This window comes from Chiloscyllium plagiosum, chromosome 21 (genome assembly GCF_004010195.1).
Source record: "Chiloscyllium plagiosum isolate BGI_BamShark_2017 chromosome 21, ASM401019v2, whole genome shotgun sequence".
NCBI lineage: Eukaryota > Metazoa > Chordata > Chondrichthyes > Orectolobiformes > Hemiscylliidae > Chiloscyllium > Chiloscyllium plagiosum.
The window spans coordinates 5539715-5557625 of record NC_057730.1 but is presented as its reverse complement, the minus strand read 5'-3'; the positions used below and the strand labels follow the sequence as shown (position 1 = coordinate 5557625).

Below are 17911 nucleotides of genomic sequence, written 5' to 3'. Positions count from 1 at the left end.
CTCCAACCCTGGCAACATCCTTGTAAATCTTTTCTGAACCCTTTCAAGTTTCACAAGATCCTTCAAATAGGAAGGAGACCAGAATTGCACGCAATATTCCAACAGTGGCCTAACCAATGTCCTGTACAGCCGCAAGATGACCTCCCAACTCCTGTACTCAATACTCTGACCAATAAAGGAAAGCATACCAAACGCTGCCTTCACAATATTCTAAATATGCCCTAGCGTTGATCCCTGTGATACATCACCACCAAGTTACAGATTGGGATCCTGAAAATGTTTGATTCTCCCAATCATTATTGGAAGCCTCTCTTTTACAAGTGTTAAACAGTAGCTAATACTAAACAGCAAGTGTTAGCTACTGTTTAACCTAACACCTGCCTTTCCTAAAGATGTACTTCTAGCGCTTCATACGTAATGGTTTATCGATTTACCAGTAAAACCTTTCAGGTCCCAAGCAAGCAGAAAAACCTCACAGGACACAATGCTATACCACAGCCCTCAGAACAATCCAAAATCAGAAAACTGGCCAAAACAAAAAATTCATGGAATTTACACTACACACAAAATTTGAAAATATAAAATTGCCGTTCTAACCTGAACAGTTTCATTTTGGAGAATTTGTAACCCATTGTCGAGTAAATCTAACCTCATCAACAAATCGTCAGGAAGGCCTTTCTTATCTAAAAATAAAACAAATATAAGTCAGTCAATAGTCAATACTCAATGCTATAACAATAGATAGATTCTGTCAAAATGGAAAAAAGAAACTTGTGTGCTGTTGCCATTTTTTTTAATTAACTCAATACGATTGAGCATAACAAAGTTTCTTTTTGTTTTTCATTGAATGGAATCTCCCTCTCTGACACTGCAGAGGCACTAGCCATATATTTTCTTCTTCATATTCAGGGATGGTGCCTGAGGACTGTTGAAATGCAAACATTATGCATTTGTTTAGAAAAGGGTGTAAGGATAAACTGAGCAATGACAAGCCAGTCAGTTTAACTTTTATTGTCGAGCTAATAATTTGAGTTGAATAGTTACGTGGACAGATCTGGGTTAATTAAGGAGAGTCTTACGGGAAAATCAAGCGAACCAACTCACTGAAGTTCTTTGAAGAATTAACAGACGGGGTTGATGAGATTAATGTTGTTGACATGGTGTATAGAAACATCTAGAAGATCTTCAATACAAGACCATGCACATTAGACTTACGAGGAAAGCTATAGTACAATGGACTGCATGGGACAGTATCGACATGGACACAAAATTGGTTGAATGACAGGAAACAGAAAGCAATGGTTAATAGATATATTTTTCAGACCAGAGGAATCATTCAACCAATTTTGTGTCCATGTCTAGGGGTCAGCATTGGGAACCTTACTCTTCCTGATTTATATAAGTGGACTAGGTCATGGAGTACTGGAGACCATTTCAACATTTGTGGACCATACTAAGCTTGGAAGCATTGTAAACTGTGAGGGGAATTTTATATTTTAAGACTTTTTTTCTTAAAAGTCTAGAAGTACCATTAACCTAATGATATTTTTAGTGTAACTCATATTTTAAACCATGAAAACAAACAGTCCGTGTTTTCTTTTAGCACAAATGAAAGCACAGATATATTTTCCTTTAACAAATAATCAATCCCTCTGGAACCAGTCCGAGGGGATTCTGAGTTCCCACCAATTTATCTCTATACTGATCCCTTCAATCTAATATGTCTTTTGTTATGGACTAGACCAGACCACTCAAAACATTCTTGAGCAGGCAGCCCAGATTATAACTTTGCAATTTGTTTCGTTAAGTGTACAGTGAAAATTACCTGGAGTAAATTAGCTAGGTTGACTACCAGGTTTTAAAACAGACAAAACCTTATTCACAAAATTGTACAATGAAACACAAAGAACAGAATAATGAACCCCTACAGAACTCAATCTACCCAACTAAACTCAATTATGCTGTTCCAAATATATACAAACCCCCTTAAAAACAGTAAAAATGGAACACATGCCTACAGGTTGAAGTTGGAAGGGCAGAAGCAGAGAGAGAGTTTAGCATCCTGTTTCCACACAGCTGAACTCCTAACTAGTTCTGGACTGAACTGCTCAGCTAGAGAGCTGACCACTCCCCTTTCGTTATACAGGTCACTTCTAAAACATGACCACTTTGACCTGAAGTTTCATCTGTTTACATATAAACAAAAGGCCTCTCAAAATCCTTTTTCTGTAGCAAACTAGCCACTTCAGAGCCAGGAGGGTTTTATGACCCCTCTGCAAAAAAAAAAGGACACAGTATCCTTGGGAAGAGTAACAGCTTTTAGAAAAATGGCCAGTTTTGTGACACTTTCACTATGTTTTTTTTTTCACTCCCTGGAGATCCTTCCTGGATTGCAAGCTAGCAGAATCTTCCAGCCCTTTTCTTTTAAAAGTAACAAGTTTCGTTTTCTTAATCCAAGCCCAAATTGCCATCCATATTCCTACACAGTAATTCACAGCACCTTACTGTCTATAGCCAGACTCCCCTCTCCAGTATCCAAACAGACCATCATTTTCCCAGAAACCCTTCCCTTCCCAATGCCAATTCTATGGCAATGGCAATCACATGGGCCTTGCATCCAGGTAGAAACACTGACTAGATATGCTCGAGATCCTCACAGCGTCTTTTATCCAGGGAGTAAATAGACAGTTAAAACACAATGTTTACAACCTCAAATTCTCCACACTTTCCAATGGCTTCAGAAGTTCTGTTAGCACACTGGTCTTCAGATTAGATAGATTAGATTACTTACAGTGTGGAAACAGGCCCTTCAGCCCAACAAGTCCACACCGACCCGCCGAAGCGCACCCACCCAGACCCATTCCCCTACATTTACCCCTGCACCTAACACTACAGGCAATTTAGCATGGCCAATTCACCTAACCTGCACATTTTTGGAGTGTGGGAGGAAACCGGAGCACCCGGAGGAAACCCACGCAGACACGGGGAGAATGTGCAAACTCCACACAGTCGGTCGCCTGAGGCGGGAATTGAACCCGGTTCTCTGGCGCTGTGAGGCAGCAGTGCTAACCACTGTGCCACCGTGCCGCCCACAAGTTTGCATCTTCTCAGTAAAAAGGTCTGGGTCTCCTTTAATCTCTAACAATGGAACCACCCAGAGTTTATTCGGAGGCAGATTTCAGGTTACATGATCCACTCCTTTTCCTTCTCTAAGTTAAAGGTCCACATTGTAACAATCTTATAACCTAATAATTGTAACCTCAGAGTCTGTCATGACCTGACCTCAAGATGAATCAAAACACCAACTGGTGTAATATAGGAAATTAAAGCAGAGCAGTAGCTCAAACCAGTATCGCTGGGTGGAAAATGATTCCCACCTAACTTAAAATTTCACCTTAAACATCAGACAGAAGTTTGTACAGTACTTGTGTTAACTTGGGCCACCTTCCCAGCCTTTAGCAAGGAAGAGCCATTTCTCACGTCCTTCATCTACTTCACACACATCGCATCAAACTGGCAGAAGTTGCTGAACCCGATTCCTCAGAGATGCTGAATCGGCGCGATGATGCACCATTGCAGGGCTCACGTTTACTACAAACCAGCCCAGATACTCACACTCCAGTGGGACCTCTTAGGAGAGACCGTCTTGTGACTGACGTTACAAGCGAGTAACAGGGGATGGTGGTGGCAAGAGAGCAGTGAAGAGGCTGAATCGGAGGTTCCAGCCTGCTCCAATGGTCCCCTCCCAGCTCAACAGAGACCATGCACCCCAGAGAACATTGATAGAGAGCAGACAAATGTGTTTGACAGGGCTGGCAAGTGAATTCATCTGAACTGTGGGGAGACTGGTGGAGTCTGCCTCAAACATGAGGAGAGGGTAAAGTTGTCATGATGTCATTGAGATGCCCACTTCCATGTATATATTGGGCAAAGTCAGACACTGTCTTACCCTTTCATTAACTCAATATGGCCATGCAGATTCTGAATGCCAGCAATCTGTCTCTATCAGTATGATGGCTGATGATACCTCAGCCTTATTCTGAGATTATACCCACTGGTCCAAGATTCTCCCACAAGAGGACAATACCTTTATACATCTACCCTGTCAAGTCCCCTAAAAAGTCTTTTGTAGTTTTATAAGATAGTCTTCACTCTTCTATAAACACAGGTTCAATCTACTCAATCTCTCCTCATAAGACAATCTCTCCACCACTAGTATCAGCCTCTTGAACCTTCTCTGGACTGGCTCCAATGCTTAGCTAAGGCAATCAAAACTGTTTATAGTATTCCAACTGTGGTCTGACCAATGCCTTGGACAGTTTTAGTTAAACCTCCCTTCTTGAAGAAGTAACAAAGAGGATTTTGGTGAGGGCAGAACAGTGGATGTGATATATATGGACTTCAGTAAGGCATTCAACAGGGTTCCCCATGGTAGAACTAGCCATTTGGATACAGAACTGGCTCGAAGGTAGAAGTCAGAGGGTGGTGGTGGAGGGATGTTTTTCAGGCTGGTGGCCTGTGACCAGTGGAGTGTCACAAGGATCGGTGCTGGGTCCACTGTTTTTTGTTGTTTATGTATTTTTTTATTCATTCATTCACAGGATGAGGGTGTTGCTGGCTAGGCCAGCATTTATTGCCCAGAGGGCAGCTAAGGGTCAACTCCATTGCTGTGGGTCTGGAATCACCTGTAAGCCAGACCAGGCAAGAATGACAGTTTCCTTCCCTGAAGGATATCGTGATCTGATGTGAACATAGGAGGTATAGTTAGTAAGTTTGCAGATGACACCAAAATTGGAGGTGTAATGGACAGTGAAGAAGGTTATTTCAGAGTATAATGGGATTTTGATCAGGTGGGACATTGGGCTGAGAAGTGGCAGACTGAGTTTAATTTAGATAAATGTGAGGTGCTGCAATTTGGAAAGGCAAATCAGAGCAGGACTTATCCATTTAATGTTAATGTCCTGGGGAGTGTTGCTAAACAAAGAGACCTTGGAGTGCAGGTAGATAGGATGGTGAAGCAAGTGTTTGGTATGCCACTCGGGCCTTTCACCAGCTGGATCTTCCAAGGCCAGAGAAACCTGCTCAACTGTAGTCGAGACCTTTGTTTAAAATGGCAGGCAAAGCCTTTCTCAAAAGCTTCTATAACCAAGTCGTACAGTCATGCAGCATGGAAACAGACACTTCGGTCCTGCCAGTCCATGCCAACCATGTTCCCAAGCTAAACTAGTCCCACCTGCCTGCCCATGTCCCTCCAAACCTTTCCTATGCAAGTCCTTTTTCAAATGTCTTATGTTGTAATTGTACTTGCATCCACCACTTCCTCAGGAAGTCCACTCCACACACTAATCACTGTGGAAAAAACATTGCCCCTCATGTCCTTTTGAAATCTTTCTCCTCTCACCTTAAAATTATGCCCCCTAGTTCTGAACCCCCCCCTCCCCCCCCATCCTAAGGAAAAGCCCTTTGCTGTTCATCTTATCTATGCCCCTCATGATTGTGTAAACCTCAATAAGGTCACCCTTCAGCCTCTTACGCTCCAGTGAGAAAGGTTCCAGCCTCTCCTTTTAACTCAAACCCTCCAATCCCGATATCATCCTGGGCAATCTTTGATGAACCCTCTCTGATTTAACAATATCCTTCCTATGACAGGGAGACCATAACTGTACACAGTACCCCAAAAGTGGCCTCACTAATATCCTTTACAATCTCAAAATGATGTTCCAACTCCTGTACTCAAATGCTTGAGTAATGAGGGCAAGTATGCTGAATGCCGTCTTAACCACCCAGTCTTCGTGACACAAATTTTGAAGAATTACATGCCTGAATCCCTAGGTGTCTCTGTTCCACAACACTACCCAGGGGCCTACCATTAACTGTATAAGCCTTGGTTGTTTTACCAAAATGCAATATGCCGCATTTATCCAAATTAAACTCCATCTGCCACTCCTCAGCCCATTGACCCAATTGATCAAGATCTCTTCGCGATCGGAGACTGTTTGTGTAAAGTCTTGTTCTCCCCCTCAAAGGCAGCTCATGCTTTTTGGGGGCATTTTAGTCAATCTTTGTGGAGAGAGGTCTCCGCTTGAAGTCAGATTGGCTTCCCTCCTCCCATAAAAACAGGAAGTCAACAGCACTATGCAGGAATTTTTCTCAGCGCAATCTCCCAAACTACGTCAAACTCAAACTTTGCATGGCTAACCAAGAGGCAGGATTGAAGAACAGCTTCAGACCAGGGATTGCCCTTGTAAACAGCCTCATGTAGAGGACATAATATATTCAATAATGCCCCCATCCCCCAAAAAGACAAACATTTCACCAGAATTAGGAGGACAATTAATCACAAACAGATAGGGCACGTCGTGTTCATGAATCTTAGCTCTGTCTAGAGTTTGTGGCTGACCTATTTCTTCAACTTGATGCTTGAGTTCCTCTTCTAGATTATCCACTCGGCCTTTTAGAACTTGGTGTTTGGAAGCCAGTTGTGACAACTGATGCAGAGCATTTAAGGCTGCACCTATGCGTTGGGTTCCAGCCTTAAGTAAAGGGAGGGAAAGTGAATCAGTGGTTGTGCCCATTTCATTCATTCACACACACACACACTTCTCTATTTACATTTACAAGAATCAGAAAACAACCTTTTCGGAAAATACACCAGTCCTGTTTTAACTGCATTGTGTGGAAGTTTAGAAACTGGCTAAGGTTAGGCCCAACTAAAAGCTGATCCCAACCACCCATATAAATACCAGGCTCCAAGAGGAGATCAGAGACTGGGGGACTTTGCAGCGAGTAACTCACCTCCTGATTGTTCAAAACCTGTCCACCATTTACAAGGTACAGGTCAGGAGTGCAATGGAATACTCTTGAGTTGCTTGGACAAACGGAGCTCTACCAGCTCTCAAGAAACCCAATACAATTAAGGACAAGTATAGCCTGCTTGACTGGCCACTCCATCCACCATCTTCAGTATTCTCTCCCGATACCAACAACAGGTAGTGGCAGCAGCATGTACTACTGCAGCAATTTGCCCAGGCTCCTTCAACACTGCCTTGCAAACCCATGACCTATTACCAACTATAAGGTTAATAGTAGCAGTTACATGGGGAACACCATCACCTATAAGTTCCCTTCAAGTCGCACACCATCTTGACTTGGATGTGGATCGCTGTTTCCTCAGTGCCACTCAGTCAAACTGCTGGAACTTCCTGCCTCACAACATTGTGGATGGACCGACACCCAATGGAAGACAGTACTTCCAAGTGACTGCTTACCACCACTTTCTCAAAGGCAAATATGGCAGGCAGCAAACACTGGCCAAGCATGTCCATGAAATGAAAAAAACTGTGATCTTTAATGGAAGTCCCAGAGTTTTCCAAGACACACACTTGTCTAAGCGAAGAAAATAACTATCAAAGCTCATCATTTCTCTATTTACAAAATACCTATAATTCCACAGACAGATCCATCCAACTAAGTTAAATGCCTGCAGATTTTGTGGAAAAGTGGATTGGATTCACGTCCTGTAGAGACCTCGGTTAAATCCAGCAGGTAAATAACATGAATGACTCTGGGGGTGTTTATAAACGGAAAAATATCTATTGTGGCTGCAGTACATCATCTGCAGAGTACAGAAAGTTTTGTTCCAAACGTAACTCATGATTTTACTGATCTGAGAGTGTCTGATACTGACTGTGCAGATTTGAAACAGTACATTCCCTGCTCATTAGATCTTTTGTCTTGTTCAACACAAAACCAAAACAAAAGCCTGATTGGAACTAAGGGCATGAATGCAGCTTGCAAGAGCTGAAAAAGATCACGCTACTGGCTATTTTAAATTCTGGACCACAATTTACTTGATTGTTTTTGATTGCTTGGTCTTCCAATGATACCAGCGTGTGGAAGTGGGAGATTTTAATGCAGGAGCTGGCCCAGAACCAGCTCCTGGCAAAGTGCACATTAACAGAGCCAGCAATCCAAGGCATTCGCGGTCAGTGGATGAGAAATATGGGCTGGGGGGGGGGGGGGGTTGTTCTTTTGCCTTCTAGCCCACAAAGAAAATATTCCCAAGAACTCAACATGAACTTGTCAGGGCCTGTGCTAGACATGACCCTGGTGAGCCAGACGCTGAGTGACATTGACTTCATTCCATGAACATTGTCACACCTCAACATACGGTGTTGGCGTGATGGGGAGCAGGCCCAATGCTGTCAGAAATACATTTAAAATGGCAGCTGGCACCATTAGCTACAAATAAGACACTTTTGCTGCCTGACAGCTATTTCACCTTATTTCCTCCTGGCAGAATTCAGGCCTGGACAAAGTAAAGTCATTTACTAAACCCACATCGTAATCCAAAACCAGCCTGAACAAATAGGGCTTTTGTGGTGTACTGGTAATGTCCCTGCTTCCAATGCCCATCCACTCCAGATGTGTGTAATATATCTGCACAAGCTGATTAGAGAAAAATAGGTCAAATAATCTGGGGTGACACCTTGGTTAACACTGCTGCCTCACAGCGCCAGGGACCTGGGTTCAAATTCTGGTCTCGGGTGACTGTCTGTGTGGAGTTTGCACATTCTCCCTGTGTCTGCATGGGTTTCTTCCCACAGTCTAAAGATGTGCAGGTCAGGTGAATTGGCCATGGTAAATTGCCCAGAGTGTTCAGAGATGTTCAGGTGCATTAGTCAGGGGAAATGTAGAGTAATAGGGGAGGGGAATGGAACTGGGTGGGACATTATTTGGAGGGTTGGTGTGGACTTGTTGGGCTGAAGGGTCTATTTCAACACTGTAGGGATTCAATAATCTATTCTAAATAGGTTGGTCCACTCATGCATCTGTTGGTAGCGATTAGTTTCGTTAGAAGGTTCCGGTACTCAATTGTTGCATTTACAATAACAAACGACAACGTACCTAAGTTGTTTTGTATAAAACAAGAAATATCACTTACTGTTGACATGACTGGTTCACTTTTATTATCATGGGAAGCAAGTGTTTTACCAAGCCATCAGTTACAGTCAATAGTTATTATTAGTCCAAGTATACCAACTCTCACTGTTCAGCTATGTACACTAATCCAACTCCTTCATGCCGATCACCCAATGTTGGCTTCACACCTGGCATCTTCCCTTGCCGCCACTGCAGGTGTAAACCCTGCACCCACACGTCTCCCCCCTCACCTCCAGCCAAAGCCCCAAAGGATCACCAGGCAACATCTCAATGGTCACTCAGTGTGTCAAAAACTAAGGTGTTATATTAATGTTATTCAACTTAAGTATATATTTACCACAATTTATACAAAAAGGTAAACGCAATTATTGTACTCCCTCTGCAACCCTGAATTGTCCGAGGGATTTCTGGATGACTTTGATGCAAACCATGGAACATTACGGGCCACAGATCAAATTTAAATCATTATAGAATAGAATAGAATCCCTACAGTGTCTGTTCAAGAAAGAGATGGATAGAGCTCTTAAAGATAGTGGAATCAAGGGTTATGGGGATAAGGCAGGAACAGGATACTGATTGTGGATGATCAGCCATGATCACAATGAATGGTGGTGCTGGCTCGAAGGGCCGAATGGCCTACTCCTGCACCTATTGTCTATAACAGGCCCATCAGCCCAACAAGTCCACAGCGACCATCTGAACAGTAATGCACCCAGACCTTTTCCCCTACCCTATGTTTACCCCTGACTAATGCACCTAACCTACACATCCCTGAACACTATGGGCAATTCAGCATGGCCAACCAACCCTAACCTGCACATCTTTGGATTACTCTTATTAATCCGTTTATATCTGAGGCTGTAAAAACAAACAGCATTGGGCTTCGAGTCATCATGTGAAACGGGCAAAACGAGTTCAAGTGTCAGTTAGATGTGCTTCCACTGAAATCAACGGAAGTGAACTCAGGAGGGACGTGTAATCGGCCTCTAGGTGGCTTATGACATCGCTCTCAGTCAAAATGACCTCTTTGCCATTCTGTTTCGGGATCCCTCCACTGATGTGGCATCAGCCTTTTCCACATATCCACATCAAAGAGGCCAAATTGGCGCATGTGAGAAACGATTGACAGGGTTCACAAGGTCACCATAATTCACCATGGGGCAGCACAGTGGCTCAGTGGTTAGCACTGCTGCCTTACAGTGGCGGGAACCCAGGTTCCACCCTTGGGCAACTTTCTGTGTGAGTTTCCTCCCATAGTCCAAAGATCTATGAGTTATATGGATCGGCCATGCTAAATTGTCCACAGTATCCATGGATGTGCAGGCTAGGTGGGTTAGCCATGAGAAATGCAGGATTATGGGCTGGGTCTGGGTGGGATTTTCTTTGGAGGGTTAGTGTAGACTTGATGGCCTGCTTCCACACTGTAGGGATTCACAAAGTGAAATGCAGACTATAGCAGGATATCCCTTGTTTTAGCCTTTTTCTTCAATTGTCTCCACTTCCACTTACTTAGGACAGCCAAGAGAATGTTTTAATCTTTTATTTTAAAAAATCAAAAAGATATAAACAATCCTGTATTACTTTCCATGGCAGATGTCAAAAATACTTGGAAGGGCAAGTGTCTCTGATTTCATAAAGTTAATACTTTATATATGGCAGGTCACTGAAGAAGCAGAATAGAACAAGATTTGAGAGCACCGAGTTGTTGGCTGTGATTGAGGACTGAGAAAGTTGGATAGCCATGAGCTGTCGGCGTTATAAAAGAATTTAAAAGAGAGAAACACAACTCGCAAGAATTTGGGCCATTCTTTGAAGCTTGTATCATTGTTTTGCAACATGATCCCATAAAACAAGAATGATTTCAGAGCCAGTGGACTCTATTTCCTTTCATTATGCCTACCCATCTTAATTTGATGGCATCTCCGACCCATTCACATCATAGAATTGTTACAGTCCTGAAGTGGGCCATTCGGCCCATCATGCCTGCACCAGCTCTCCAACAAGCATCCCACTCAGTCCCACACTCCTGTTTCTTCCCCCCATAACACTGCATATGGTTCCTCTTTCAAGTAACCAGTTTTCCAGTTCCCTTTGAATGTCTTGATCGAACCTGCCTTCACCCCACACTCTCAGACAGTGCATCCCAGAACGTTACCACTTGTGTGAAAAAGCCGTTCCTCAACTCTGCATTGCTTATCTCCCAAATTACTTTAAATCGGTGCCCGCTTGGGTCTTGATCCTTTCAGGAGCGGTAACATTTTCACACTCAGTCCAAGCCACCCATGATTTAGAACACTTCAACCGGATCCCTTCATAGCCTTTGCTTCCTCCAAAGACCACAGTCCAGTCCATCAGAGCTATTTTGCAGATGGCAAGGAAAGGTTCTACCCTGACCTTGATGAGCTCTCACTGCCTTCCCTAAAGTTCAAAATCACACAACACCAGGTTATAGTCCAAAGGGTTTATTTGGAATCACTAGCTTTTGGAGCGCTACTTCTTCATCGGGTAGCTGTGCTCCGAAAGCTAGTGCTTCCAAATAAACCTGTTGGACCAGAACCTGGTGTTGTGTGATTTTGAACTTTGTCCACCCCAGTCCAACACCGGCACATCCACAGCATGCCTTCCCTTCCACATCATTTTTCTGGAGGTCTTTAGTTCTCTGGAGTTAGTCAAGACTCCAACGTCTGGAGAGAAACCAAAAGGGGGAAAAAAAAGAGACTGGAAAACTCAAAGCAAATTGTGTTCTCCTGCTGACAAAGCATGCACTTTTCAAAACAGATACCTCTTCCAGCAGAAGTATCCTGGATTGGAGGACTTGCATCTCTCGGATCAAGCTGTTGTTGAGAAAGGGAATATAGAAGTAGTGGATAGAATGATCACCCCATTTTCATCATGATACAGATTTGAGGAGGGAGTAAGAGGGGGTAAACACACCCTCCGTTATTCTCTCAAGTTTGATGTGGGTTTTCCTTAAAGCAGCCAGAGTGTTCCTTTAGTTTCCATGTAGATCCTGTGCTGATTTTCCTGTATATCCATGTAGCCCCAAATCAGACATGTCTTGTCAGTAAAATGATGTACTGCACAATGTGAGAAATCAGAAAAGGACTTCACTTAGTGGATGAAGACAATTGTCTATTGGCCGAAAGTCACAAACATCTTCAGACTACAAAAGCCAGGCATGATAGTTTTGTAAGTCAGAAAGCAAGAAAAAAAACTTGCAGAAACAATTTTATGACAAACCTAGGGCTGATACAATTTCCCAGCAACGGCACAGAAATACATCATCAAACGATACATCAGCTGGATAGTCAGCCTGAGACACTGATAGGAGTTCAGTCTAACATCATCACAGGGAGGTAGTAACAGAAGGCAAGGCCATATAAGGAGATTTAAAGGCCTTGAAATTATCCATGATTTGGAGATGCCGGTGTTGGACTGGGGTGTACAAAGTTAAAAATCACACAACACCAGGTTATAGTCCAACAGGTTGAATTGGAAGCACTAGCTTTCAGAGCGACGCTCTTTCATCAGACTACCACCAGTTAGAATTAAACCTGTTGGACTATAACCTGGTGCTGTGTGAATTTTAACTTTGAAATTATCCAACTGCTTTCCCTTTTCTATTGAACGATCCATATGTAGTGTCTCAGAATCCCTACAGTATGCAAAGAGGCCATGCAGCCCACCATATTTCTTTTTTTTAATTCATTGATGGGATGAGGGCATCACTGGCTAGGCCAGCATTTATTGTCCATCCGTAATTGGCCAGAGGGCAGTTGAGAGTCAACCACGTCACTGGAGGTCTGGAGTCACACGTAGTCGAGACCAGGTAAGGACGGCAGTATGGGTTTACCCAACAATCAACAATGGATTCATGGTCATCATTAGACTCTTAATTCCCAAGCTTTTATTGAATTCAAGTTCGGCCATGGACAGGATTGGTCTCTGGTCTCAGTCCAGCTATAATACCACTAAGCCATCACCTGCCCAATGTTCTGCATTGACCCTCCAAAGACCAGCCCCCTAATCTATCCCTGTAACTCTGCATTTTCCATGGCTAACCCACACATCCCTGGACACTAGGGGCAATTTAGAATGGCCCATCCACCTAACCTACACATCTGTGGACTGTGGGAGGAAACCAGAGCAAACCCACGCAGACCCGGGGAGAATGTGCAAACTCCACACAGTCAGTCACCCAAGGCTGGAATCAAACCTGGGTCCCTGGTGCTGTGAGGCAGCCGTGCTAACCACTGAGCCACTTGCAAGCAGCTTTCATTTGTTCAGCTTACTTTTTCATCAGTCATCCCACAATGGCATATTCACATTTTAGGAATGTTCCTTTTTGTGAGCTGCAAGGAATTATTGTTTCGATCCAATGTTTGGCATTGCCAAAAGCTTCTATTCATTTTAATGGTACAGCATTTACAGGCTATTAATAACAATGTGACCACAGGATATATACCCTAGTGCTGTTTACAGTTTGTGCTGAGCTGGTTTCCCTTTGATAGGCTTTGCTGATTTAAAAGGCATGCCACAAACTCCACTTACTGTACTTATTCCTATTTAAGGGAATGTTCATTGTCGTCTTGGCAATAGACAACTCCCAAAAAATAAACAAAAGGTCAGAAGATCATCTCTGACTAGCTGGATAGTCAGCCTGAGACACTGATAGGAGTTCAGTCTAACATCGTCAGAGGGAGGCAGTAACAGAAGGCAAGGCCAAGTGGCTTATAAACATGTTCATCCTGATAAGTGGCACAGTAGAATGTATACAGAGAGTGTGCCAGATAATTTGTTGAAACCCACTGTAAAAAAAAGCTATACTCATATAGTGGCTGAGTGGTTAGCACTGCTGCCTCATAGCACCAGGGACCTGGGTTTAATTCCACCCTCGGACGACTGTCTGTCTGTGTGAAGTTAGCATGGTCTCCCTGTGACTGCGTGGGTTTCCTCTGGTGCTCTGGTTTCCTCCCACAGTCCAAACATGTGTAGGTTATGTGAATTGGCCATGCTAAATTGCCCATAATGTGCAGGCTAAGGAAATATATGGGTGAAGTCTGGGTGAGATGTTCTTCAGAGGGTCGATGTGGATTCAATGGGCCAAATGACCTGCATCCACACTGTAGGGATTCTGTCATTTAAAGTTTTGTATCAGCAAATGGGACAGTCCACTTTGTTAACTTATTACTCACTTTAGGTCAGTTTTTCAGTGCAGAATGTGTGTGTAAGTCCTACCTTGCGGCTTTCCTTCACAAACTATCAGTCTGAATCATATATTGCCAGCTCTGCCAGCTTTACAGTCAGTTTACATGGCCTGGCTTATTTGTTTAAATAACCATTAACCATCACAGTGCTATTGTTATTTCAACTTCACAGAGAACACAGTCCTTCAAGTGTGCAAGCTTCAACAATACTATCAAAAACCAGAAATTAATTTTTAAAATTCATTTTGTTGCATCCTAATGGTAAAGTAACAGACCAAACACAGAATTATTAACTTAAAATAAATTATTACGGACGCAGTAACTTCACTTACTGATTTCTCACTCTCTCCTTCATCTGGAGATACCATTTCATTCTGCAGATTGAGCGAATTAAGTTTTGCATCAAACTCAAGCTAAGAATAAAGAATACAAGAAAGGTTAACTTTGATTATTGATTGCAAGCAGCTCTGATTCTAAATTAGAGTGTTACATTTTTCCACACGTCTCAGAAAGGCACTCTATTTTTAATTCAGCCAGATGACATCATGACATGTAAGGGTCTAATATAAGTGGTCTACATCTCTCTCTCTCTCTCTCTCTGTATGTCCATTACTTGGCAGCTGGCCTGTTAGCAAATATACAACCCTGAAGTATACAACCCTGCTAAAAAATTAAATATCTTGAACCAGTCTTTTGTTCATTTCACCTCTCAATTCCGGCTTGATAGCCGAATTTCTCTCCTTTATTGTCTAGCGCCACAGGATTTGAAACCATGTTTGGAGTCCAACAATTACAATCATAATCAGTCATCCTCGCAGGCTCTCTAAAGGTCCCCACGGCGCGTCTGAAAATGCAACACTTAGCCTCAACTGTGACCCAAATCCTTTACTCACCTCTTTGTTCAACATCGTCTGCAGGACATTCCACTGAACAAGATTTTTTCCATCTGGAATATTACTCAACTGATCCATGATGTTATTCTAGTCAGAAGAAATCAAAAGGATTTTGTTACTAAGAGATCATTAAAAATGCCAATCAATTTCAAATTCACGGTCACTGACACCATGTTGCTTGCAGGTCCCTTGATTACCTCCTAAATCAAACAACAGAGTGCAAGGAAATAAGGCTGGAGAGAAAATTAATGAACACCAGGTCATAGAGTCATCGAGATGTACAGCATGGAAACAGACCCTTCGGTCCAACCCATCCATGCCGACCAGATATCCCAACCCACTCTAGTCCCACCTGCCAGCACCCGGCCCATATCCCTCCCTCTTATGCTCGCATCCAAATCATTTATGTAAATGACAAAAAGTTTGAACACTGATTTTTCTGAATTGATAGTAAGGTTGTGGCTTGATGTGAAGCCCTACATAGTGGAATAGCACGCTGCTGTCCGATGTCTTCACCCAATTTTAAAGTGCTTTAATGCCTTCAGTGAAGGAGGTGGGAGCAATAAACCTAGCAGGGTTCCTGTATGTTGGTGAAGCTCACTGAAAACCACGCAGAGTTGAAAAGGAAGGTGAGTGAAGTGTCTATTCTGGTGGATGCAGCCTGCAACCCTTTCCTAAGCATCAGCAGATTAGAAGGGAGAAGAATGGAGAATTTTGGAGGGAAAGTAATAACATTTTTTTATACAAAACAGAAGCAGGAGACCATTCAGCTCCGTGAGTTTGCTCGCCATTCAACAAGATCATGGTTACTGTGTGTGGGTTGCAAATTCCACATAATGTTTGACCCCCCTTTGCAATAAAGGATAATGTCCCACTAACCTGCGTGATTTTGTACACCACCTGCATATTAATATTTCACGACTCCTGAAGTATTAACACCCAAATTTTGCAGTAACTTGGAATCCTGTAGTAAGTCATTCTCCTCTTAAACAACAATCTGCTTTTATTCTTCCTGCCAAAGCGAACAATTTCCACATTATACCCCGTCTGCCAGATTTTTGCCCCCTCACTCGAACGATCTTAACTGTTGCAAACTCCTCGTACCTTCTTCACAACATACTTTCCTCCTAGTCTCCTGGCCCTGATGGAATGCATCCCAGGGTACGAAAAGGGATGGCGGGAGAAATAGCAAAGGCACTTGTGGTAACTTTCCAAAGTTCACTGGACTCTGGGGCATTTCCAGCAGATTGGAAAACAACAACTGTTTAACAAAAAAAGGAGGTGGTCAGAAGGTGGGGAGTTATAGATTGGTTAGCTTAACTTCTGTAGTGGGGAAAAGGAAGAAATAGTGAGGCATCTAGTTAGCAATTGTCTCTTTGGGCAGATGCAGCATGGGTTCATGAAGGTGGTAAAAACAATGACTGCAGATGCTGGAAACCAGATTCTGGATTAGTGGTGCTGGAGTGGGGAGTTATAGATTGGTTAGCTTAACTTCTGTAGTGGGGAAAAGGAAGAAATAGTGAGGCATTTAGTTAGCAATTGTCTCTTTGGGCAGATGCAGCATGGGTTCATGGGTCATGTTTAACTAATCTCCTGGAATTCTACAAGGACTTTATGAGCAAGGCAGACAACGGGCACCCAGTAGATGTGCTGTATCTAGATTTCCAAAAGGCATTCGACAAGGTGCCGCACAAAAGGCTGCTGCAAGCGTGACATTCCAGGCAATGCATCAGCATAGATGGAGGGTTGGTTAACTAACAGGAAGCAAATACTGGGGGTAAATGAGTGATATTCTGGTTGGCAGTCAGTCACCTGTGATGTGCCTCAGGGATCAGTGTTGGGACAGCATCTAGTCACAATTTACACAGATGACTTGGAGTTGGTGACCATGAATAGTATGTTAAAATTTCCGGATGACACTAGATGAACAGTCTACTGTTCAAAGTGTGCAGAGGTTTGTGAAACTTTGCAAAGGTACATTGATAGTTTAAGTGAGTGGGCAAAGGTGTGGTGGATGGAGTACAATGTTGTTAAATGTGAACTCATCCATTTTGGTAGGTTAACAGTAAAAAGGACTATTACTTGAATGGTAAAAAATTGCAGCATGCTGCTGTGCAGAGGGACCTGGGTGTTCTTGAGTAGGAATCATAGAAGGTTGGTCTGCTTTTGCAATAGGTAATTAGGAAGGCAAATGGAATTTTGTCCTTCATTGCTAAAGGGATTGAGTTTAAAAGCAGGGAGATTACGTTGCAAGTGTATAGGGTGCTGGTGAGGCCACACCTGGAGTACTGTGTGCAGTTTTGTTCTCCTTACATGAGAAAGGATGTACTGGCACTGGCGGGGGGTGGGGAGGAGGTTGATTCCAGAGTTAAGGGAGTTGGCTTATGAGGAGAGACTGAGTAGATTGGGATTATATTCATTGGAATTCAGAAGAATGAGGGGGGATCTTATAGAAACCTATAAAATAATGAAGGGAATAGATAGGATATGAGTAGAGAAGATATTTCCACTGGCAGGTGAAACGAGGACAAAAGGGCACAGCCTCAAAATCACAGGGAGCAGATTTAGGACCGAATTGAGAAGGAACTTCTTCACCCAGAGGGTTGTGAATCTAGGAAACTCCCCGCCCAGTGAAGTGGTTGAGGCTTCCTCAGTAAATATTGTTAAAACTAAGTTAGATAATTTTTTGAACAATAAAGCAATTAAGGGTTATGACGAGAGGGCAGGTAGGTGGAGCTGACCCCACTTAAAGAAGAGTCATGATCTTATTAAATAGGGGAGCAGGCTCGAGGGGCCAGATGGCCTACTCCTGCTCCTAATTCTTAATTTTGCATTGCTCGCAAATTTGCCATCTTTTGCCTCATAGAC

The 17911-nt window shown here is 43.1% G+C and overlaps 1 protein-coding gene across 2 annotated transcripts in view; it reads right to left on the bottom strand.

Annotated features, from left to right (window-relative positions):
* Positions 1–17911, bottom strand: part of LOC122560489 (uncharacterized protein C16orf96-like) — a 101740-nt gene that overhangs the window by 63338 nt on the left and 20491 nt on the right. For both annotated transcript variants that reach the window (XM_043711137.1, XM_043711138.1), the window contains exons 4-7: positions 15044–15130; positions 14483–14563; positions 6401–6533; positions 598–683 (exon numbers count right to left, since the gene is read on the bottom strand). In XM_043711137.1, coding sequence (XP_043567072.1) covers positions 598–683; positions 6401–6533; positions 14483–14563; positions 15044–15130 — 387 coding nt within the window. The remainder of the gene's footprint in view (positions 1–597; positions 684–6400; positions 6534–14482; positions 14564–15043; positions 15131–17911) is intronic.